Source organism: Gorilla gorilla, chromosome 9 (assembly GCF_029281585.2).
Source record: "Gorilla gorilla gorilla isolate KB3781 chromosome 9, NHGRI_mGorGor1-v2.1_pri, whole genome shotgun sequence".
NCBI classification, from domain to species: domain Eukaryota; kingdom Metazoa; phylum Chordata; class Mammalia; order Primates; family Hominidae; genus Gorilla; species Gorilla gorilla.
Genome location: NC_073233.2, coordinates 10156549 through 10179581, shown reverse-complemented (window position 1 = coordinate 10179581; position 23033 = coordinate 10156549). Strand labels below are relative to the sequence as shown.

The following is a 23033-nucleotide window of genomic DNA, read 5'->3' as shown; positions in this document are numbered from 1 at the left end:
ACATGGCGAGACCCCATCTCCACAATTTTTTTTTTAAATTAAGCTGGGTGTAGTGGCTCACATCTGTAGTCCTAACTACTCAGGAGTCTGAGGTTAGGAAGACTGCTTGATCCCAGGAGTTTGAGGCTGCAGTGAGCTATGATCATGCCACTGCACTCTGGCCTGGGCGACAGAAATGAGACCCTGCCTCTAAAACAAATAAAAAAACCCCAAATACTTTCTCACTCAAATGCAGTGCCTGCCTTCAAGGAGATCCCCATCTGGTAAGGAAGACAGACACAAATATGATGTGATAGATAACACAGGGAACTGTGGGCACTCAGAGGAGGGAGTGATTACGTTAGCCCCAAGGAGGATAGGGAAGACATTTTAGAGCTAGCGGGGCAGGGTTTTGCGGGATGATCAGGAGCGGCTAGCGTAACAGGAATATCTGATGCATTATCTGAGATAATAGGTACTAGGTCATGTACTAGGTCACAAAAGGGTAATCCTTCCCTTCAGATCGCCTGTTCGCCCTTTTCGTCCAGTTCTTTCTAATAGCTCCCAGCCCCAGGTCTCATCAGATTGGGTGTCCATACCTCAACACCCATGTCTACCCACTGACAAATCAGGAGGAGAGGAAACTCCAGTCACGTGAAGTAAAGAAGTGGGGCTCCACCCCATACTCACAGCTAGACCCCACTGCTAATCCTAGCCATTTCTCTGAAGCAGATGCTCTTTACATGAAGTGGGGATCCAGCTGGCTGGGGCCTTCAGAACTCTGAGGGACCCCAATGGTCCATGTGCAGAATCTGCCTCTTCTCCACCTAAAGCCCCTAGGCTAAGTTCATTTCCTGCCCTGCCTTCCCACCTGACAGTCTCTTCCTCCTCCTCCTTCTGCTCCTCACATTTCATCATCCGCCCTAAACTACCTTCCTATCCCTCTTCTACCTAGAGCTCTACACTAGCCCTGGGAAGGAGCAGGACAGGAATTATCAACCCTATTTTATTTTTTAGAAATGGGGGTCTCACTATGTCATCAGGCTGAAGTACAGTGAGAAAACCATAGCTCACTCCAGCCTCAGACTTCTAGGCTCAAGCAATCCTCCCACCTCAGGCTCCTGAGGAGCTAGGACTACAGGTGCATATCCCCATGCCCAGCTAATCAATTCTATTTCAGACATGAGGAAACTGAGGCTGGGTCTCTGTCTCAGGTAATATAGAGTCAGTAAATGAATTACAAGTATAACAGAGTTTGACACATGTCCCACCCCACTTACTTTGATATCCTAGAGAAAGTGGTCTTACATCTTTCTTCCTGGCCCCGCACCCCATATCCCTGTCCAGAGGGTACACAGACATCTATGGAATCTTAGAGGCCATGGGACTCACCCCAGGACACATACACACGTACATAATCAGATCTCCATACAGACAGGCACAGATACAGTCTCTGTCACACACGACCCACTCAAACCCATTATATACAGTCATGACCCTCACAATCACACACACATATACTGAATCACATTCCTACAGAGACAGGCACAAGCCCATAGTGCTACATTAAGAGGCCCAAAATACCCTCTAGCCCAATCCTGTTCTCTCTCCACTTCCCAGAAAACCCTGGGGTTCCAGAATCTGCTCTTCTATGAAGTAAGGATTTGGCTCTAGGTCCGCCCTCTGGACAGGGATACGGGGCGCGGGGCCAGGAAGAAAGATGTAAGACTACTTTCTCTAGGATATCAAAGTAAATAGGGTGGGACATGTGTCAAACTCTGTTATACTTGTAATTCATTTACTGACTCTATATTACACTTCAGTGACTCCAGCCTCCAGAACCTCACAGAAGGCAGAGGGAGACTAACCCTTGAGATTTCAATTTGCAGGCATCCCCCCAGCAGCCCCGTATGTTTGATGGGCCCCAGTGGAGAGCTGGCTAATCTTGTTAAAAGATATTCAAGATCTAAAGAAGATCCAGATCGGCCTGAATATGAGGTATCAGTGTCCCCATGCCCTACCCCACAGTGTGTGGCCGTTGTCTCCTTGAAGTGGAAGAGCAGGGACCAGAGGATGCAGAAGAGGAAGGCGACAAGTGGACAGCAGACCGTGACCAGGGCCACCATGGTGAAGCGGAGCCGTACCAGGGTCCCATCCCGATCCAGTGGCAGTGGGACCTGGTACATCTTGTCAGACCTGGGGATGGAGTGGCATGCTGTCAGGGCCCCAGGCAGCAAGGCTGGGACTCAGTGATAAAGTCAGCCCTTGTGCTCAGTCCTAAAATTAGCTGTGTGCTGTGGGGTGGGGAGTCTGAGGAGGAAGTCACCTAAACTCGGATAGCTCTTGCCCTGGATGAGGAAGACTGACTCAGAATCCCAAGACAACATTCCACCTCAATTTCAGAGGGAAGACAATGAACCAAATCTGTGCTAGGATAAAGCTTGAATGGACTGGGAGAGCTTCTCCTCACTCCTCTCTGCCTAGCTTGACAGGCCTAGGACTAGAGAAGCTGCTTTAAATAAGTGTCTCTCTTTATTTCAAGAACCAACCCTAAAACCTACCAGTGGATGGAATGGCCCATCTCCTCCCCCAGGCCTTTGAGCCTCAGGCCCAGCCTCCAGGCTTCAAGGCCTCTCATCAGCTCTCATTGCTTCCCCACTGGCCCAGGGCCCTCCTGCACCTTCAGTCCCTTCCCAGGCTCTGTGTGCCTGCACCGCAGTCCACAGTGGCAGGGATTCCATGGAAGCTGACAGAACCCCAAGCCCCCTGCTTGTCCCAGCCTGCTCCCTCACGTGCCCCCAGGGTGAAAGGCTTTGCAGAATCAGGCCTGGTGCTAGCCTGGGCTTGCTGTTTGCTGGAGAGAGCTGCTTGGTCAGCTTCTGGAGGCTTCCCAGTGCCCAGGGGGCTGTCCACATCACCCTCCTGTGAACACAGATGAGGGTTCCTGGGGGCTGTGATTTCCCCCTTAGATAAGGGTAGCTAAGGTCAGGAACTATAACAAATAAGTGTATACCAACAATCCTAGCCCAGCTCCGCACAGTATACAGAAGGGAAAGTTGGAGCAGGAATCTGCTCAGGATCACATAACAAAGAGATACATGTGGGACCCACAAAGAGTTACACACTGCAACTCTGGCCTTCCTTGACCCCTTCCTCTCTGTGTCTGAACTTGAGAAAGGTCAGGTTAGGACTGCAGTGAGAGAGGCAGAAGAGGCACCTGTTCACAGGACGAAGAAAAGGAAAAACCAAATTCTACATAGATGAGGCAGTTAGCCCTATTCCCATTGTAAAGATAGAGAAACCAAGACACTCAGAGAGAGAGAAGGGCTGGCTCTTCCTCAAAGCCCTATGCTGAGCTGAGGGGAAAGCCATCCCTGGAACGTTGGCTTGTTGTTGCCAAGCTAGGGCTGGCTCCAGACACATAAAGAATATACCCTTCTGGGCTCAAAGGCCTTGTCAAATCAAGTCCCATCTCTTCCTGACCCCACCCACAAGACTCTCCCTTTAGTCCCACCCTCAAAAAGAACCCTGATCTCAGTTAGGTTGCCATCCTAGCATTCCAGAACAAGCCAGGTGGCTACGCCTCCACATTCTCACCCATTTTCCCCCAGCTGCCAGGCCTGATCAGGCAGCCTGCTCCAATTGCTCAAGTTCCTCTCTCCCTTTTAGGAGCATCAGGGATCCCAGGGAGCTGGAAGTGGCTCTGGTGACCCTCCCAGAAAAAAAACACATTCCCTGGATCATCCCTAAATGGACTCTAAGTCCCTTAGGGCCCTAGATGGGGAACATTTTCCTCACCCAGCCCAAACCTAGACTCTGCAGTTGCAGTAGCACTAGTCTTCCCTCCCAGTATCCCTCCCTGAAGCCTGCAGCTCTAGATCCCTGAGGAACCACTAGGATTCCCAAATTGAAGACTAGATCTTCAGGGAACGAAGAGGCACTGCCCAAATCAGGAGTTGATGAGGAGGTTCAAGGGATAGTCCATTCCAATTCTTGGAGGTATGCCTGGCCTCCCATTTAGCTGTGTGACCTTTGGCAAGCCACTTAAGCACTCTAGATCTGTTTCCACAGTTCTGCAACATGGGAATCACATGGTTTAGATTACCTCTAAGGTCCTTCCAACTTGGCCATTCTACTCCACACCTCAGGGTGGAGCTGAAGGGCAATTGTTCAGCCTGCAGATAGTTCTACATTCCTCACAGGTACTACTTAGCTGAAAATTGCTTTCTTTGGAGCTACCTCAGCTCCAAAGTCCCTAGAGATCTTCTCAGCCTCGAGTCTGAACCCACATTTACTGAGTGCCTACGGAATACTAGGCCCCCTGCTCTGTACTTGATATACATTGTCTCTTTTAATCTCACCATAATTCTATGAGGCAGGTGCTACAGCCTGTATATTTCCATTTTACAGATGAGGAAACTGAGGCTCAGGGAGGTTCAAAACACTTACTCAAGGCCAAGGCTAATAAATGGCACAGCTGCCATTCAAAACTAGTCTATGGGGTTCCAACCCCGGGGCCCCATCCTCCCCACCTAGGACTCCTGACCAGGAGGCCCCGCGGAATAAAGGGAGAGCTCAACCCCTGCACACCCGGCCCCATGCTGGGGAGGGAGAAGAAGGGGGCCAGCTCGGCAAGTCCAGACAGCAGCAGTTCCTGGGAAACAGAGTGTGTGCGATAGGACGGCAGGTACCAGGACTCCCACAGCGTGGGGCCCGGCCCTGCAGAGGCCAGACCGCGCGGCCAAGCTCCCGAGCGGGGCTGCCCGGCAGCCCAGCACATCCATGCCCATACTCACCCACGCGGTGGTGGCGAGACTGCCGGCGGAACCCGGGGGCCCAGGTGGCCCTGGGTCGAGGGCTGGCTCTGCGGGCTGGTCAGAGCGCGAACGGCGGGGGCGGGGCCGGCGCTCTCGGGGCGGAACTTAGAGAGGAAACTGCGCCCAGATCCTCCGCTGGCTCCTCCCCGCTTCTGGAGACCCCGACCCCCGGCTCTCCTCCTCAGTCTGGCGTGTCCTCAAACCATGCTTTACAGCCCGGATCTGCCCCCACTAATTTCGGCTGCGTGAGGGCAGCCGGAAGAGCTCTGGATACCTGAGTTTGAGCATGTTGGATAAGCCACCTTGTCGCCTTACCTCTCAGCTGCGTTCCATCACCTGTTGAAAGAACACAAAATTAATTCAACAGCGGCCGGATTTCTTTCTCATCCGCCCGTCTCTCCTGCCTCGCACCTCCATTCTAACCGAACTATCCAGCCTCGCCCTTCTGAAACATTAAGCCAGTTTCCTCCCAGCCCTGGCGCCCCTCCCCCAAACTTTGCTCGTCAGGGCGGTTGGGGACATTTCAGCAATGGGAAGAGCACCTTTGCAGGCAGTGAGACCCGGTGAGGCACATCCCAGAAACTCTGGCCTAGTGCTGTTCCCACCTTTGTTCAGGAGAGGGCGCCCTGTCCTACATAGCGCAGAAAGGATTTCCAGCCACCAGCCTTGGGTCTCCCCACAATGAGAGGATTGATCCCCCAAAACCAGCTGCCAGAGTTCCCTCCCTACGCTGACCATGACTGACCCATGAAAGAACTTGAGGGGGACCCCTGGCTCCCTTTGCAAAGACCATCCTACCCCAACAGGGAAGGAGGGTGAAGGGACCAAGAATCCCTCCTGCAAGCACACTGGTGGGTAGTCAGAGCATCTGCAGCAGGTGGAGGACCTCTAAGCTAGCCATAGCTAACATCGCACTTTTCCACTTAAATCCTCACAGCAATAACACATTCTGAACACCCAGTATATCCCAGGCACTCTTACTTCTTATCTCATTTATTTAATCCTCATAAAAACCCTGTGAGGGCCAGGCGCGGTAGCTCACGCCTGTAATCCCAGCACTTTAGGAGGCCGAGGCGGGCGGATCACCTGAGGTCAGGAGTTTGACACCAGCCTGGCCAACATGGCGAAACCCCGTCTCTACTAAAAATACAAAAATTAGCCGGGCACGGTGGCGGGCGCCCGTAATCCCAGCTACTTGGGAGGCTGAGGCAGGAGAATCGCTTGAACCCGGGAGGCGGAGGTTGCAGTGAGCTGAGATCGTACCACTGCACTCAAGCATGGGCGACAAGAGCGAAACTCCATTAAAAAAAAAAAAAAAAAAAAAACAAACCTGTGAAAATAGATACGATCTCGGCTCACTGCAACCTCTGCTTCCAGGGTTCAAGCGATTCTCCTGCCTCAGCCTCCCGAGTAGCTGGAATTACAGGCGCCCGCTACTGCGCCCAGCTAATTTTTGTAGTTTTTAGTAGAGGCGAGGTTTTGCCATTTTGGCCAGGCTGGTGTCAAACTCCTGACCTCGTGATCTGCCCCCGCCTCAGCTTCCCAAAGAGCTGGGATTACAGGTGTAAGCCACCGCGCCTGGCCTTTTTTTTTTCTTTCTTTCTCTCTTTCTTTTTGGAGACAGAGTCTCACTCTGTCACCCAGGCTAGAGTGCAGTGCCACGATCTCGGCTCACTGCAACCTCCACCTCCCGGGTTCAAGCAATTCTCCTATCTCAGCCTCCCGGGTAGCTGGGAATACAGGCGGCACCACCATGCCCGGCTAATTTTTGTACTTTTAGTAGAGATGGGGTTTCGCCATATTGGTCAGGCTGGTCTTGAATTCCTGACCTCAGGTGATTCACCTGCCTTGGCCTCCCAAAGTGCTGGGATTACAGGCATGAGCCCCCGTCAGTAGATACTATTTAATATCCTCATTTTACAAAGGAAAACAGGGAAACCAAGTTACCTACTTACACGGCTAATAAATGCCAGAACCAGGACTCAAGTCTGGTACCTGAGATAATTCACATAATCCGCTATATGCTGTTAATGCCACTTAGCATTTGTTGATTAATTTGCCAGAGCTCTTTTTCATGTGTTCACTTTCGTTCATTCACCCAGTCTAGGCCCTCTCTTTGACAGGCCTCATGTGGAGCAATGGTGGAGGACCCAGAGATACCTCAGACGCACTCTGAGGGGCTCCAAAGTCTGGAGAGAGTGCGCACTCAAGAGTGTCTTGTTCTAAAAACTACTTTTCTTGATTTTGAGTTCTCCCCTATCCTGTTCTTTAAGGTCCCAGGACAAATGGACTAGCAAAACTTTACAAAAAGAACTACCTCTCTCCAAATTTGGCAACTAGATTCAGGTTTTCTGCCTTGGGGCTTCATGACATCCTCTTTGTCTAGCTCCAACCAGGGGTGTCTGCTCCTGGCTATGGTTCCCTATCTTGACACCTTGTCTGTTCTCTTGGCCCTAAGTACCATTCCCTGGGGCTGGGTCCCCTCTCCCTGCCTCTAGACTACCCCCAATGCCCAAACCTTGAGGTGCTCTAATTTAGATTAATTCTTTAATTCTCTGGTGATTTGGGAAATATGGGCAATTCTCCATATAGCCCTGAGCCTGTTTCCTCGTCTATAAAATGGTTTTATTTATTTATTTAAAACAAGGTCTCGTGGGGCGTGGTGGCTCACATCTGTAATCCCAGCACTTTGGGAGGCCAAGGTGGGCGGATCACAAGGTCAAGAGATCGAGACAATCCTAGCCAACATGGTGAAACCCTGTCTCTACTAAAAACACAAAAATTAGCTAGGCGTGATGGCGCACACCTGTAGTCCCAGCTACTTGGGAAGCTGAGGCAGGAGAATCACCTGAACCTGGGAGGCAGAGGTTGCAGTGAGCCGAGATCACACCACTGCACTCCAGCCTGAAGACAGAGCAAGACCGTGTCTCAAAAAAAAAAGGTCTCATTGTCTTGCCCAGGCTGGTCTTGAACTCCTAGGCTCAAGCGATCCTCCTTCCTTGGCCTCCCAAAGTGCTGGGATTACAGGCATGAGCCACCGTGCCCAGCCTCTAAAATTGATTTAGGAATATCCACACTGGGTGTGGTGGCTTACACCTGTAATCCCAGCACTTTGGGAGGCCAAGGCAGGAGGATCACTTGAGCCCAGGAGTTCAAGACCAGCCTAGGCAACATGGCAACAGCATCTGTACCAAAAAATACAGAAAACTAGCTGGGTATGGTGGCACACACTTGTATTCCCAGCTACTCAGGAGGCTGAGGTGGGAGGATTGCTTGAACCCTGGAGGCAGAGGTTGCAGTCAACTGAGATCATACCACTCCACAACAGCCTGAGTGACAGAGCAAGACCCAGTCTCAAAAAAAAAAAAGAATATCCACATCATAGGGTTGTTGTATCAGAGGTAATGTAGCAGTGTGCCAGCCATGTGGAAGGTACTCAGTACATGATGGTCATTATGATTAGACATGTCAGCCACAGTGTTAACTCGTCCTGAACTTTTTTTGTATTGTCTGACCTTGGCTGTCACCGACCCTTTCTGAATCTCTTTATTTCACTGTCAGTTTGAAAGACCTCGCCTACCTTGATTTATGTGAGGGAAGATAAAAGAAATAAAAAGAGTTCTTGGGCCGGGTGCGGTGGCTCACGCCTGTAATCCCAGCACTTTGGAAGGCTGAGGTGAGCAGATCACCTGAGGTCAGGAGTTCGAGACCAGTCTGGCCAACGTGACAAAACCACATCTCTACTAAAAATACAAAAATTATGGTGGCGGGCGCCTGTAATCCCAGCTACTTGGGAGGCTAAAGCAGGAGAATCGCTTGAACCCAGGAGGTAGAGGTTGCAGTGAGCCAAGATTGCACCACTGCACTCCAGCCTGGGTGATAGAGCGAGACTCCACCTCAAAAAAATAAATAAATACAAATTAAAAATAAAAATACACAATACAAAAATAAAAAAGAAAATATTTGTTGGGTTGATTTAATGGAACTGGGTTTTGAAGAATGGGCAGTATTTAGACAGATAAGCAGAGATTGAGGAATTGCTAGAAAGGGGACACAGTGAGCATGGCTGGGGTAGGTATAGAGGCAGGGACATAGACTGCTAAAGACATCCAGCTTTAGACCAAGCTCTTGCCACTGCCTCCTGGGAAGCCTCAGGAAAATCAGTGTCCTTCCTGGGTCGAGGAGGAGTTATTCTTGTTCTTCTCAAAGATCTTTTTCATGACCAAGAGATCCTTCCTGGATGGCTTTAAACCACCGACCCCCAGCTCACTCATCTTGCTCTAGCCTCACTCTGACTCAGATAGCAATTAAATCTTCCCCTGTTCATCAGCTTGCTTCCCTGTTCATCTAGCTTGGAATGTTCTCTCTTCCTGCCTCCATCTCAGGAAACTCTATCCTTCTGTAAAGGTATTTATGAGCATGACACTTTGGTAAGTTAAGAATGCATGTGGTAATTTCTAGGGAGATCACTAAAATAATACTAATAGGAAAAGAGAATTTAACTTTCAAACTAGTATAGTGGGAAAAATGGGCCGGGCATGGTGGCTCATGCCTGTAATCCCAGCACTTTGGGAGGCTGAGGCAGGCGGATCGCCTGAGGTCTGGAGTTTGAGTCCAGTCTGGCCAACATGATAAAATCTTCTTTCTACTAAAAATGCAAAAATTAGCCAGGCGTGGTGGCACGCGCCTGAAGTCCCAACTACTAGGAAGGCTGAGGCACGAGAATCACTTGAACCTGGGAGGCAGAGGCTGCAGTGAGTCGTGATCGCACCACTGCACTCCAGCCTGGGTGACACAATGAGACTGTGTCTCAAAAAAAAAAAAAAAAAAAAAAAAAAAAGAACATAGCAGTAAATTCGTTAAATGCATTAGACTAAATGTTCTGGTTAAAAGCCAAAGTATTGGCTGGGCACGGTGGCTCAGGCCCATAATCCCAACACTTTGGGAGGCCAAGGCAGGTGGAACATTTAATGTCAGGAGCTTGAGACCAGCCTGGCCCACATGGTGAAACCTCATCTCTACTAAAAATATAAAAATTAGCCTGGCGTGGTGGTGGAAGCCTGTAATCCCAGCTACTTGGGAGGCTGAGGAATGAGAATTGCTTGAACCCAGGAGGCGGAGGTTGCAGTGAGCCGAGACTGCGCCGCTGCACTCCAGCCTGGGTGACAGAGTGAGACTCCATCTCAAACAAACAAAACAAAAATGGCCGGGCGCGGTGGCTCACGCCTGTAATCCCAGCACTTTGGGAGGCTGAGGCGGGTGGATCATGAGGTCAGGAGATCAAGACCATCCTGGCTAACATGGTGAAACCCCGTCTCTACTAAAAAAAAAATACAGGGCCGGGGTGTGGCGGCTCACGCCTGTAATCCCAGCACTTTGGGAGGCCGAGGTGGGCGGATCACCTGAGGTCGGGAGTTCAAGATCAGCCTGGCTAACATGGTGAAACCCTGTCTCTACTAAATATACAAAATTAACTGGGCGTGGTGGCGCATGCCTGCAGTCCCAGCTACTCGGGAGGCTGAGGCAGGAGAATCGCTTGAACCCAGGAAGTGGAGGTTGCAGTGAGCTGGGATCACACCACTGCACTCCAGCTTGGGTGACAGAGTGAGACTCTGTCTCCAAAAAAAAAAAAAAAAATTAGCCGGGCGTGGTGGCAGGCGCCTGTAGTCCCAGCTACTCGGGAGGCTGAGGCAGGAGAATGGCGTGAACCCGGGAGGCGGAGCTTGCAGTGAGCCAGATGGTGCCACTGCACTCCAGCCTGGGCGAAAGAGCCAGTCTCCATCTCAAAAAAAAAAAAAGAAAGAAACAAAACAAAATACAAAGTATTCTGCCCATGTCATAGACAAGGAATTGGGGGAGAGAAGGGTTAAATAACTTAGGCGAGATATAAAAAGTAGCAGATCTACAACTTGAACTTAGCTCTGGCTCCAATTCTGCTGCTTCTCTGGAAAGAAGTCTCATCCTTCCACAATTCTGCAGTCCTTACAGATCTGTCTCCTCCCTAACCACCAATCCTTCACAGCTGCATACAGTGAGTTCTCAAGCCATGTGTATGATACTGGGGCTCCTAGGACAAAGCTGGACTTTCGTTGGCCAGAATAGTGTTGAGCTGTGGACATCTCTGGGCTCATGATGTCCAGGACAAGGCTTGGCTCCAAAAGGGTTTGTAAGCATGCATCAAACTCCTTGTCTTTAGAACGGAAGAAGGAAGATGATGATACTTAAAAGAGGTGTTATCAGAATTTAGACAGAGTAGGAGTGTGAGAAGGAACCCCTGGCTTCACAAAGATGTCCTTCCCCAGCCAGGAATTCTGGGAATGATGAGCCATGGGCCACTTGCCTACCAAAGTACCCAACAACGTATCTTTAGAAATCACCAAAGTCACAGGAAATTCTTCCTTGGAGTATTCCTCATCCAGTACGTATTCCTCCAGTCTTTCCACAAGTATGCACTATTTCCCTGCACATCTACTTGTACTTTGGACTGAATGTACTCATTTGCTTACTCATTCAAGACATTTCTTTCAGAACCATTTTATAGCAAAAAAAAAAAGGAAAAGGAAAATAAATAAAAGAAAAAAGACATTTCTGAGTCCTCTTTCAGTGTCAGAATCCATGTCTTAGAATATTTAGAATGGGAACTCAACATTTTTATTTATTTATTTATTTATTTATTTATTTATTTATTTGTTTAGAGACAGAATCTCCCTCTGTCACACAGGCTGAGGCTGGAGTATGGTGGTGCAATCTTGGCTCACTGCAACCTCCACCTCCCGGGTTCAAGTGATTCTCCTGCCTCAGCCTCCCGACTAGCTGGGATTACAGGCGTGGGCAACTATGCCTGGCTAATTTTTTTATTTTTAGTAGAGATGAGGTTTCGCCGTGTTGGCCAGGCTGGTCTTGAACTCCTGATCTCAGGTGATCTGCCCGCCTCAGCCTCCCAAAGTGCTGGGATTACAGGAGTGAGCCACTGTGCCCGGAAACATTTTTTTTTTTTTTTTCTTTTTTTTTGAGATGGAGTCTTGCTCTGTCACCCAGGCTGGAGTGCAGTGGCGCGATCTCTGCTCACTGCAAGCTCCGCCTCCCGGGTTCACACCATTCTCCTGCCTCAGCCTCCCGAATAGCTGGGACTACAGGCGCCTGCCACCGCGCCCGGCTAATTTTTTGTATTTTTAGTACAGACGGGGTTTCACCATGTTAGCCAGGATGGTCTCGATCTCCTGACCTCGTGATCCGCCCGCCTTGGCCTCCCAAAGTGCTGGGATTACAGGCTTGAGCCACCATGCCCGGCTGGGATACATTTTTAACTAATGCAAACAATACCATTTATTGAGGCCTTATGTGTGCCAGGTACTATGCTAAGTGCTTTAAATGTATTCTCTCTTTTAATTCTCACTACGACCCTGTAAGGCAAATGTGGTTGTTATCCCCATTTTATACAAAAGAAAATTGAGGTTCAGAGGGATTAGGAAATTTGCCCAAATTTCTTTTTCTTTCCTTTCTTTTCTTTTTTTTTTGAAGACAGACTTTCACTCTTGTTGCCCACACTGGAGTGCAATGGTGCCATCTCAGCTCACTGCAACCTCTGCCTCCCTGGTTCAAGCAATTCTCCTGCCTCAGCCTCCCAAGTAGCTGGGATTACAGGCATGAGCCACCACACCCGGCTAATTTTTTGTATATTTAGTAGAGACAGGGTTTCACCGTGTTAGCCAGGCGGGTTTCGAACTCCTGACCTCAGGTGATCCACCCGCTTCAGCCTCCAAAAGTGCTGGGATTATAGGCGTGAGCCACCATTCCCGGCAGGAAATTTGCCTAAATTTCTTTTTTTTTTTTTTTTTTTTTTTTTTGAGACGGAGTCTCACTCTGTGGCCCAGGATGGAGTGCAGTGGCTCGATCTCAGCTCACTGCAACCTCCGCCTCCCAGGTTCAAGCAATTCTCCTGCCTCAGCCTCCCGAGTAGCTGGGACTACAGGTATGTGCCACCACGCCCGGCTAATTTTTTTGTATTTTTAGTAGAGATGGGGTTTCCTTCTGTTAGCCAGGCTGGTCTCGATCTCCTGACCTTGTGATCCGCCCACCTCGGCCTCCCAAAGTGCTGGGATTACAGGCGTGAGCCATCCCGCCTGGCCCAAATTTCTTAATTAAATTAAACTGAATTAAATTAAATTAATAAATAAATTTAAACTGAATTAAATTAAATCTGCATCCAAATTTAAACCAGGCTTCTCTGACTCAAAGTCCAACACCCCTACTAATCCCCCACTGAAGAAAATAATTCACTCATTCGTGCATCAAATATCTAATGTGTACCTACTATGTGCCCTGCCTTAGGGACACCAAAATAAGTCAGTAGAAGAGAGCCTTAAAAATAATTGGGCTTGGAGATTAAAGGGCAAGAAATCAAATGTTCTAGAGGGCAGTTATGAAGCTACTGTAACTATCTAGGGAGAGTTAATGACTTTCTAAAGTCCAGCAAAGGCAAGGGAGTGTGGTTGTAAAGTAGGGGTGTTTTGGATGGAGGAGTTGGGGGAAGATGGCTGCAGTCAGTTGTTTAAAGTAACTTTACTATTTGGCCAACCATATATTGATTTTCTTCTTCCTTCAAGTATCTACTGAGCACCTACAATGTACCGTGTTTCTTCCATCCACTATCTTATTCCATCTTTACAACCCACCACCTTTTTTTTCCCCCAGTCGGAGGCTCCCTCTGTTGCCCAGGCGGGAGTGGCATGACTGTAATCACAGCTCACTGTAGCTTTAACCTCTTGGGCTCAAACGATCCTCCTACTTCAGCCTCCCTAGTAGCTGGGACCACAGGCGCTTGCCACCACACCTGGCCTTGGTTAATTTTTTGTATAGGTGGGGACTCACTATGTTGCCCGAGCTGGTCTCGAACTCCTGGGTTCAAGTGATCCTCCTACCTTGAACTCCCCAGTGCTGGGATTACAGGCGTGAGCCACTACTCCCAGTCTCCCATTTTTTTAAACAAACAAATAAATCAATTATCTCTAATCCCTTGCCATCACCGAAAACCCAGATGGCTTTAAACTCATTTACATTTTAGGTAAAAGCCCAGTTCAATTTTGCATTCATGTCTCACAAAGAAGTAGTGGTGGAGGTTTTTTTTAAATTTTTTTTGAGATCACTCTGGAGCGCAGTGGCAGGATCTCCACTCACTGTAATCTCCGCCTCCCTGGTTCAAGCCATTCTCGTGCCTCAGCAAACCGAGAAGCAGCTGGGATTATAGGTGCCCACCACCATGCCTGACCAATTTTTGTATTCTTAGTAGAGACAGGGTTTCATCATGTTGGCCAGGCTGGTCTCGAACTCCTGGCCTCAAATAATCTGCCCGCCTCAGCCTCCCAAAGTGCTGGGATTACAGGCGTGAGCCACCAGCCCGGCCAGTATACGCTTTGCTTTCTGCGCACAGTTCCTGCTATGAGACTCTCAGTCACTAAACAGGTCTAGTTTCTAGAAAATGCCCACCTTTCACTCTTGTAATATCAGTCTTCTGCTATGGGCTAGGCCCCAGAAGGACTTCCAAGAGCCCAAGGCACAGAAAACCGAGGGTAAATAATAGGATACAAAGTGACAAGGCTTTAACAGAGGCCTGCCCAAGCATTAGCTCAACTCGCTGTGAAAGCTTGGCAAATGTATCACTGAGAAGATGGGAACATTTGAAATACCCGTCCTTTAAGAATAACTAGGGGTTCGGCTGGGCGCGGTGGCTCACGCCTGTAAGGCCAGCACTGTGGGAGGCCGAGGCGGGCGGATCACCTGAGTTCCGGAGTTCGAGACCAGCCTGGCCAACATGGCGAAACCCCATCTCTACTAAAAATACAAAATCAGCCGGGCGCGGCGGCGAGTGCCTGTAATCCCAGCTACTCGGGAGGCTACGGCAGGAGAATCTCTTGTACCTGGGAGGCGGAGATTGCAGTCAGCCGAGATCGTGCGACTGCACTCCAGCTTGGGAGAAAGAGGAGACAGAGCAAGCCTCCATCTCAAAAAAAAAAAAAAAAGTAGTTCATGGGCGAGGTGGCTCACGTCTGTAATCCCAGCACTTTGGGAGGCCGGGGGGCGGGGGGTGGATCACTTGAGGTCAGGAGTTCGAGACCAGCCTGACCAACACAGTGAAATCCCCGTCTCTACTATAAATACAAAAATTAGCTGGGCCTGGTGGCGGACGCCTGTAATCCCAGCTACTTGGGAGGCTAAGGCAGGAGAATCGCTTGAACCCGGGAGGCAGAGGTTGCAGTGAGCCGAGATTGCGCCAATGCACTCCACCCTAGGCGACAACGCGAGACTTCATCTCAAAAGAAAAAGAAAAAAAAAGAATTAGGGGTTCTCCACGTGCAGCTGGGAAAGACGTTCCAACAATCCTCATTTGTACCAGGCCCTTTGGTGGGCCAGTCCCTTAGGGCATCTCTAATGCTCCTAATGTCCATCCTAGAAATTCAGGGAGGGAAAGAATGTGCTGGGGCAAGCATGGGTCAGGAGAGAATACGGTCAGGATTTAGGGCCCTGAAGAAGCCTCGGGCAAACTCTTTGGACAGACAGACCTTCCAAGAGGGCCCTGAGGCTCCGCACGTGGTCTGGGCAGGAAGTGCGGGCAGAGAGACTAGGAAGCCTTCCCAGCAGCGCCGGCGGACCGGGGCAAGGAAAGGGTCGAATAGTTACCATGCCATTCTGGGGCCGTCCCTCTGATTGGCCCGAGCTCCCTCAGCCCGAGTCGCAGCGCTCCAAGGAAGGGGGCGGAGTCTCTATGTTGCGTCACCACTCTTCCCGACACCCCGCCGGTGCTTCCCAATCTAGCCATTCACAAGCCCACTTCGAGAGGCCCTGTGTGACGTCACGACGCGCTCCCGCCAACCCGCGGCGGCGAGGGGCGGGACTCCACGGCCCTCTCACCGCTCCTACCCTGTGCCTCCCCGAACTCCTTGTGCCCCTCCTCTTCCCTCTCGCCCCTTCCCCCTTCAGTTCGGTTTCAAAAGACGCGTTGCCCAATGAATAACAGGGTCGACCCAGAGTGGCGGCCGCTTCCACCAATTCGCGGACGGCGAGGGCGGAGCGTCCGCAACGAGCCTCTGACGCCGGGCGGCGTGTGACGCAGTCGGGCCCTCTGCGCGCTGCGCCCGAAGCGGCGGTCGGTGGCAGGGGTGGTAGCGGCGGCGGCGACGGTTTTGTGGGGGCCGCGCGCTGTTCTGTGAGCGGCGGGTGGCAGACGGGCCTGGGCCCGGACTCCTGACACTTCCCCTTCCCCACCGAACCGCGGTAAGTCGGGAGCCCGAGCTGCAGCGGCCGAGACCGGCAGGTTTCTCCTCCCTTCCGGGCGGGCGGACGCGCGGGGCGTCTCGGGGCCTCTCCGCTTCGAAGTCTCGCGCCGCTGCGCGCACCTTCTGGCCTGAGAGAGGCGGTGCTGAGGACCCGGGGGCCCGGAGCCCGGGAGGCCCGGCTTTGGAGGCCCTGGGAGAGAATGGACATCAGTGGGGTCTAGGCCTGGAGGTCTCCAGTTGCTGCCCACGCGAGTGGGTGTCTTTCTGGTTGTACTCATTCATTCAGTGGTGTAAGGACCCCACGGTGGGCTGGCCTTTCCGGGGTCAGCGCCTTGAGACCCTGAATACGGTCTGCCCCGCACTTCCTTGACCGTTATGTGGGGCTGGGCTTTATTTGCCTTGGCTTCTCCATAAGGGAAGTGGGCACCCCGAGGATTAGGGTGAGTCCGAAGTTGGGGAGATTTTTAAGATAATGTCTGAGAATAGGAGTCGGTTCGGTGGAGCAAACGGTTCTTTTCTATATTCCCACGTGTTCAGTGTAAAGCCAGATGAGGAGAAAGATTGAGTTTCTGGATTACTATAGCCATAAGGACTTTAGAAATTGTTTAAGTCAATCCCCCTACCTTACATCAGTTTTGTAGATGGGGAAACCGAGGCCCGGAGTAACAGGCAGGATTAGCCAATGCCAGATTTTTGACAGTCTAAACATTTTTCTACTACCTCACCCTCCCTGGATATTTCAGTCTCCCATTATTAAGAATTCCCTTTAGGAGGTCGGTGCGGCATGGACATTAGGTAGCTAAACGTAGATGTAGTCTTCACAGCGTTTTCCGTTTAGTTGCTACCAGCTCTGTTCACGGGTAAGGTGGAAGCTTCGTTAGTGGTACCCTAACCTAGAGCTTGAGAACTAAACTTAGAAGATGGTTAAAGAACGTCAGCGTTGTTATGTATCGGAAACAAATCGATAAAACTACAAGCCATTGTTTCCCTTTCTAAATCTGAATTTTTTGACTTGTGTCAGCTGATGAGGACTCGGAGTCAGTTAGGGATTTATAACAGTACTGGAATAGAAAGCAGGAAATATTGATAAGACTTAGAAAGCCAGGCAGGAGTCCGTTTGTAGTAGTTGTACCTCGGAACTCACGGCTCCTTTCAGGTACAGAATTCAAAGTGAAGTATTATAGTAGAATAAGGTGAGGAAATAAAACTCCGTTTTGGAGGAAGAAGCTAACTGGAATAAAGAGCAAAAAGAGAGCAGTGATCATTCCCTGTGACGGTCTTTACAAATTCAAAAAGAAACTCGAGTTAACTGGGTTACAGTATGTTTACCTGGTGGAGGAAGTTAGGGTATTTAAAAACCAAAACTAGAGGTTGGACAGGATAAAGGTACCGGGAAATACTTGGGTAAAATTATTATTTTTGACTCTTCAGATTTGATGAAATTGAATTAGTTGACACTTGGTTTTGTTCACATCAGTAAGATTGTTACTTTGTTCTTGTATAGATGACAAAGCATAAACTCAGAACTAGTAGTGCAGAAGAGAACCGTAGTCTAAATAGTAAAGCGTGAACAGGGTATGTTTTCCGTGACATTTTCTCGGTTCAAGCATCACCCTCTTCTGGGAAGCTTTTCTTGGCATTCTCTTCTCTGCAAGCTTCCGTAACACTTATTTGATATTTCTATTTATAGCACATATTTTTATTTTAGCTGTTTTTTTAATTAGGCTGGTAAAATATTTTCATCTTATCTTTGTTGTCCAGTTGCTTGCTACATAGTAGGCCCTCAGTAAGTGTGTTTACTTGAATGAATAGACAAATATGGAGGAGTTATACCTAACAGTAGTCAATAGAGAGGCTCCTGAAATATGGGGCCCAGATAAGATGGTTCCTGCTGTTTATATGTTATGTGATACTTTGGTCCCTGACATTTATTTGTTTATTTATGAGATAGGGTCTCACTCCATCACCCAGGCTAGAGTGCAGTGGCGCAATCTCGGTTCACAGTAGCCTCTACCTCCTGGGCTCAAGCAATCTTCCCACCTCAGCCTCCCAAGTAGCTGAGACCACAGGTGTGCACCACCATACCCAGCTAATATTTTTTTGTATTTTTTGGGTAGAGACAGGGTTTCGCTATGTTGCCCAGGCTGGTATCGAATTCCTGGGCTCAAGCCATCCCCCACCTCGGCCTCCCGAAGTGCTGGGATTACAGGTATGAGCCACTGTGCCCAGCCAGTACCTGACTTTATGTCTACTAGGTCCTAGATAACTAAGAGCAAGTAGAATTTTTAAGGAACTAAATTTACGGCTTTGAAAAAGTTATATTATTTTCTCGTAATATGATTTATGTGGTGGTAGTTAACCTGGAAAGTAAAGAATGATGGTACTAATGTTTAATTTCCAATAATGAGACTATGCAGTTATGGAATTTGTTGAAAGGTTAGGGAACTAAGAAACTCAGAGATTTAAGGATAAGTATTGGCTGAGCGTGGTGACTCACTCCTGTAATCCCAGCACTTCCAAGGTCAAGGCAGGTGGATTTCCTGAGCCCAGAAGTTCAAGACTAGCCTGGGCAACATGGGGAAACCCTGTCTCTACGAAAAATACAAAAATTAGGCAGGTATGGTGGCATGCACCTGTACTCCAGCTGCTTAGGAGGCTGAAATCAAAGAAACATCAGAGCCCGGAAGATTGAGACTGCAGTGCTGTGATTGCACCACTGCGTTCCAGCCTGGGAAACTGGGTGAGGCCGTCTTAAAACAAAACAGGCGTGGTGTGGTGGTTCACGCCTGTAATCCTAGCACTTTGGGAGGCCGAGACGGGTGGATTGCCTGAGCTCAGGAGTTTGAGACCAGCCTGGGCAACATGGTGAAACCCCATCTGTACTTAAAAAAAAATATGAAAAATTAGCTGGGCGCGGCAGCATGCGCCCGTTGCCCCAGCTACTCGGGAGGCTGAGGGAGGAGAATTGCTTGAACTCGGGAGGCGGAGGTTGCAGTGAGCCAAGATTGTGCCACTGCGCTCCAGCCTGGGCGACAGCGAGACTCTGACTCAAGAAAAAAAGAAAAGCAAAGAAACAAAACAGTACGTATTAGAGGAAGGTAGGTAAACATTTCCTGAGAACTTGGTGCATTCTTTTTGTTTGAAATGGACCCTAAGTATTTGGCACAGTATAGCTCTAGAGAAAGGTTTCTCAGCTTTGGAACTTTTGAGACTTTGGGCCAGATAATTATCGTGGGGGCTGTGTTGTATATTGTAGGATATTTAGCAACATTCATACCTCTACCCATTAGATACCCATAACACATCCTCTGCAGGTTGTAACGATCAGGGATGTCTGAAGAAGTTGTCAGAATTGCCCTTGATTGAGACTACTACTTTAGTGAAAATATTTCACATGTATTTATTTATTTATTTATTTTTTGAGACAGAGTTTCGCTCTTGTTGCCCAGGCTGGAGTGCAATGACGTGATCTTGGCTCACCGCAACCTCCGCCTCCTGGGTTCAAACAATTCTCTTGCCTCAGCCTCCCGAGTAGCTGGATTACAGGTGCGTGCCACCACACCCAGCTAATTTTGTATTTTTAGTAGAGACAGGCTTTCACCATGTTGGCCAGGCTGATCTGGAACTCGTGACCTCAAGCAATCCACCCGCTTTGGCCTCCCAAAGTGCTGGGATTACAGGCGTGAGCCACCATGCCCAGCCATAATTACCACATTGAGGAATTTGTACTTAATTCAGTGTAATGGGAAATACTTGCAGTTTTTTTTAGTAAGGAAAGAAAAATTCTTAAAAATATAGTGGTAGCTGGCCGGGCGTGGTGGCTCACACCTGTAATCCCAGCACTTTGGGAGGCTGAAGCAGGTGGATCACAAGGTTAGGAGTTTGAGACCATCCTGGCTGATATGGTGAAACCCTGAATCTACTAAAAATACAAAAATTAGTTGGGCACAGTGACACATACCTGTAGTCCCAGCTACTGGGAGGCTGAGGCAGAGAATCGCTTGAACCCAGGAGGCAGAGGTTGCAGTGAGCGCAGATTGCACCACTGTGCTTCATCCTGGGTGACAGAGCAAGACTCCATATCATAAAAAGAAGACCTCTAAATGTACCAGTCTTTGCATTCTGACACATGTTATGTTGTTTTGTTTGAAGTATGTGAAGAAAATCTAGCCTCATACAGATACATAGTTGGAAAAGAGAGGAGTATTTTAATGGCCTTTTCAGATAATTCTAACTGCTCTTTGACACTACAGTCAAACCTTTTTATTTGTTTGTTTTTTTGAGACGGAGTCGTGCTCTGTCGCCCAAGTCGGAGTGCAGTGGCGCTATCTCAGCGTACTCCAACCTCCGCCTCCCAGGTTCAAGCAATTCTCCTGCCTCAGCCTCCTAAGTTGCTGGGACTACAGGTGCACATCACCACCCTGGGCTAATTTTTTGTATTTTTAGTAGAGACGGGGTTTCGCCATGTTGGGTTTGAACTCCTGGCCTCAAGTGATCCGCCCGCCTTGGCCTCCCAAAGTGCTGGGATTTTAGACGTGAGCCACCGTGCCCAGCCTCAAACCTTTTTCAAGGTTCATTACAGTATGGAATCTGAAACTGTGTCATTGAACTTTTGTACTCTGTTGTATTAAAAACCATTGGTCTGTGTTGTACTTTGAATGGACCTTTACACTTCTGTGATTTTATAACATGATGCATGTTGATTTTGAAATTATTGATTTACTGAGTTATGCAGATCTTCTTTTTTTGTTGTTTTTTTGTTTGTTTGTTTCTTTGTTTTTGAGACAGAGTCTTGCTTTGTCACCCAGGCTGGAGTGTCGTGGCACAGTCTTGGCTCACTGTAACCTCTGCATTCCAGGTTCAGGTGATTCTCATGCCTCAGCCTCTTGAGTAGCTGGGACTACAGGTGTGTACCACCACATCTGGCTAATTTTTGTATTTTTTGTAGAGACGGGGTTTCAACATGTTGACCATGGCTGGTCTGGAACTCCTGACCTCAAGTGATCTTCCCGTCTCGGCCTCCTAAAGAGCTGGCATTACAGGCATGAGCCCCATCGGCCTGGCCCGTATATTCCAGATGTTGACAAATTTAATTATACAGTTGTTTCTGTTTCCACCCATCTCATCAGATAAGTCTTTTTAAGAATTGAGAAGCTTATGACCTGATAGTGGTGAATACATGTTTTTATTTTTATTTTTTTTGAGATGGAGTTTCGCTCTGTCACCTGGGCTGGAGTGCAGTGGCACGATCTCGGCTCATTGCAAGCTCCACTTCCCGGGTTTGCGCCATTCTCCTGCCTCATCCTCCCGAGTAGCTGGGAATACAGGGGCGTGCCACCATGCCCGGCTAATTTTTTGTATTTTTAGTAGAGATGGGGTTTCACCATGTTAGCCAGGAAGGTCTCGATCTCCTGACCTCGTGATCCGCTCACCTCCGCCTCCCAAAGTCCTGGGATTACAGGCATGAGCCGCTGCGCCCAGCCGAATACATGTTTTTGTAGTTGTAATTTTTGTATCAAATTTTTTTTTTTTAGATGTAGTCTCACTCTGTCGCCTAGGCTGGAGTGCAGTGTTGTGATCTCGGCTCACTGTAACCTCGCCTCCTGGGTTCAAGCAATTCTCCTGCCTCAGCCTCCTGAGTAGCTGGGATTACAGGCAGGTGCCACCACACCTGGCTAATTTTTGTATTTTTAGCAGAGACAGGGTTTCATCATGTTGGTCAGGCTGGTCTTCAACTCCTGACCTCGTGATCTGTCTGCCTTGGTCTCCCGAAATGCTGGGATTATAGGCATGAGCCACCATGCCCAGCCTTTTTTTTTTTTTTTTTTTGTTGAGACGAAGTCTCGGTCTTTCCCCCAGGCTGGAGTACAATGGTGGGATCTCAACTCACTGCAACCTCCGCCTTCTGGGTTCCACTGATTCTCCTGTCTCCGCCTCCCAAGTAGCTGGGATTACAGGCGTCCACCACCATGCCTGGCTAATTTTTTGTATTTTTAGTAGAGATGAGGTTTCACCATGTTGGCCAGGCTGGTTTTGAACTGCTGAATTCAAGTGATCCACCTGCCTCGGCCTCCCAAACTGCTAGGATTACAGGTGTGAGCCACCATGCCCAGCCAGTACCAAATCTTAATAACCATAGTTTGTCAATCATTCTTTGAAATTAAAATGGTGGGCTGGGCGCAGTGGCTCACGCCTGTAATCCCAGCACTTTGGGAGGCTGAGGGGGGCGGATGACAAGGTCAGGAGATCAAGACCATCCTGGCTAACACGGTGAAAACCCGTCTCTACTAAAAATACAAAAAATTAGCCGGGCGTGGTGGCGGGCGCCTGTAATCCCAGTTACTCGGAAGGCTGACGCAGGAGAATGTCATGAACCTGGGAGGCAGAGCTTGCAGTGAGCCGAGATTGCGTCACTTCACTCCAGCCTGGGCAACAGAGCCAGACTCTGTCTCAAAAAAAAAAAAAAAAAAAATTAAAATGGTGTTCCATGAGAAAAACAACTACATTTAGCTTTCAAAAGTAATTACAGGTGGTTTGCCCCTTGGTATCCTTTGTATTTCAGTAAGCAGAAGTTTTTTAGTATTTCCCAATACCGAATTAAAAAGAATTGTGCTGTAGTGTTGAGAAATAATACAACTAATAATTTTTGCTGCTTCATTAAGGACCCTTTTAAGTGAAAGTGGAATTTTTTATATTGTAAATGGGTGACAGTGAAGAATTCAGTGAGTGTTAGTTCAGCACCATTTGGGGTTGTTGCTTTGATTCATGCTGAGTTCCCAGCATTTTTGCACACCATTGATTTTGCACCTCAGCACAGAGGTCAGAACAGTAAAGAAAAAGGGCAAAGTGTCTTAGTTTTATTGTGAAAATGGTTTTGATTTCATTGAGCCCCTGGAAGAAGTGTTGGGGACTTTTAGGGGTCTTTGGGTCACACTTTGAGAACCACTAATCTAGAACAATATTT

At 48.9% G+C, this 23033-nt stretch overlaps 2 protein-coding genes across 30 annotated transcripts in view; one reads left to right on the top strand and one right to left on the bottom strand.

Moving 5' to 3' along the window:
- Positions 1-15698, bottom strand: part of PGAP2 (post-GPI attachment to proteins 2) — a 28581-nt gene extending 12883 nt beyond the window's left edge. For 3 of the 17 annotated variants that reach the window (XM_055355225.2, XM_019036777.4, XM_055355227.2), the window contains exons 1-2: positions 4776-5105; positions 2001-2175 (exon numbers count right to left, since the gene is read on the bottom strand). In XM_055355225.2, coding sequence (XP_055211200.1) covers positions 2001-2134 — 134 coding nt within the window. In that variant the 5' untranslated portion in view covers positions 2135-2175; positions 4776-5105. The other 14 variants (XM_063710903.1, XM_063710904.1, XM_063710906.1 and 11 more) reach the window with 13 other exon arrangements.
- Positions 15699-15882: 184 nt separating this feature from the next.
- The window catches only part of NUP98 (nucleoporin 98 and 96 precursor), a 119988-nt gene continuing 112837 nt past the window's right edge, over positions 15883-23033 (top strand). For 5 of the 13 annotated variants that reach the window (XM_019036762.4, XM_055355210.2, XM_055355209.2 and 2 more), the window contains exon 1: positions 15925-16067. The gene's annotated coding sequence lies outside the window, so the exon portion shown is untranslated. Of the gene's footprint in view, positions 16068-16200; positions 16510-23033 lie in introns of those variants that run through there. The other 8 variants (XM_055355211.2, XM_055355214.2, XM_063710902.1 and 5 more) reach the window with 7 other exon arrangements.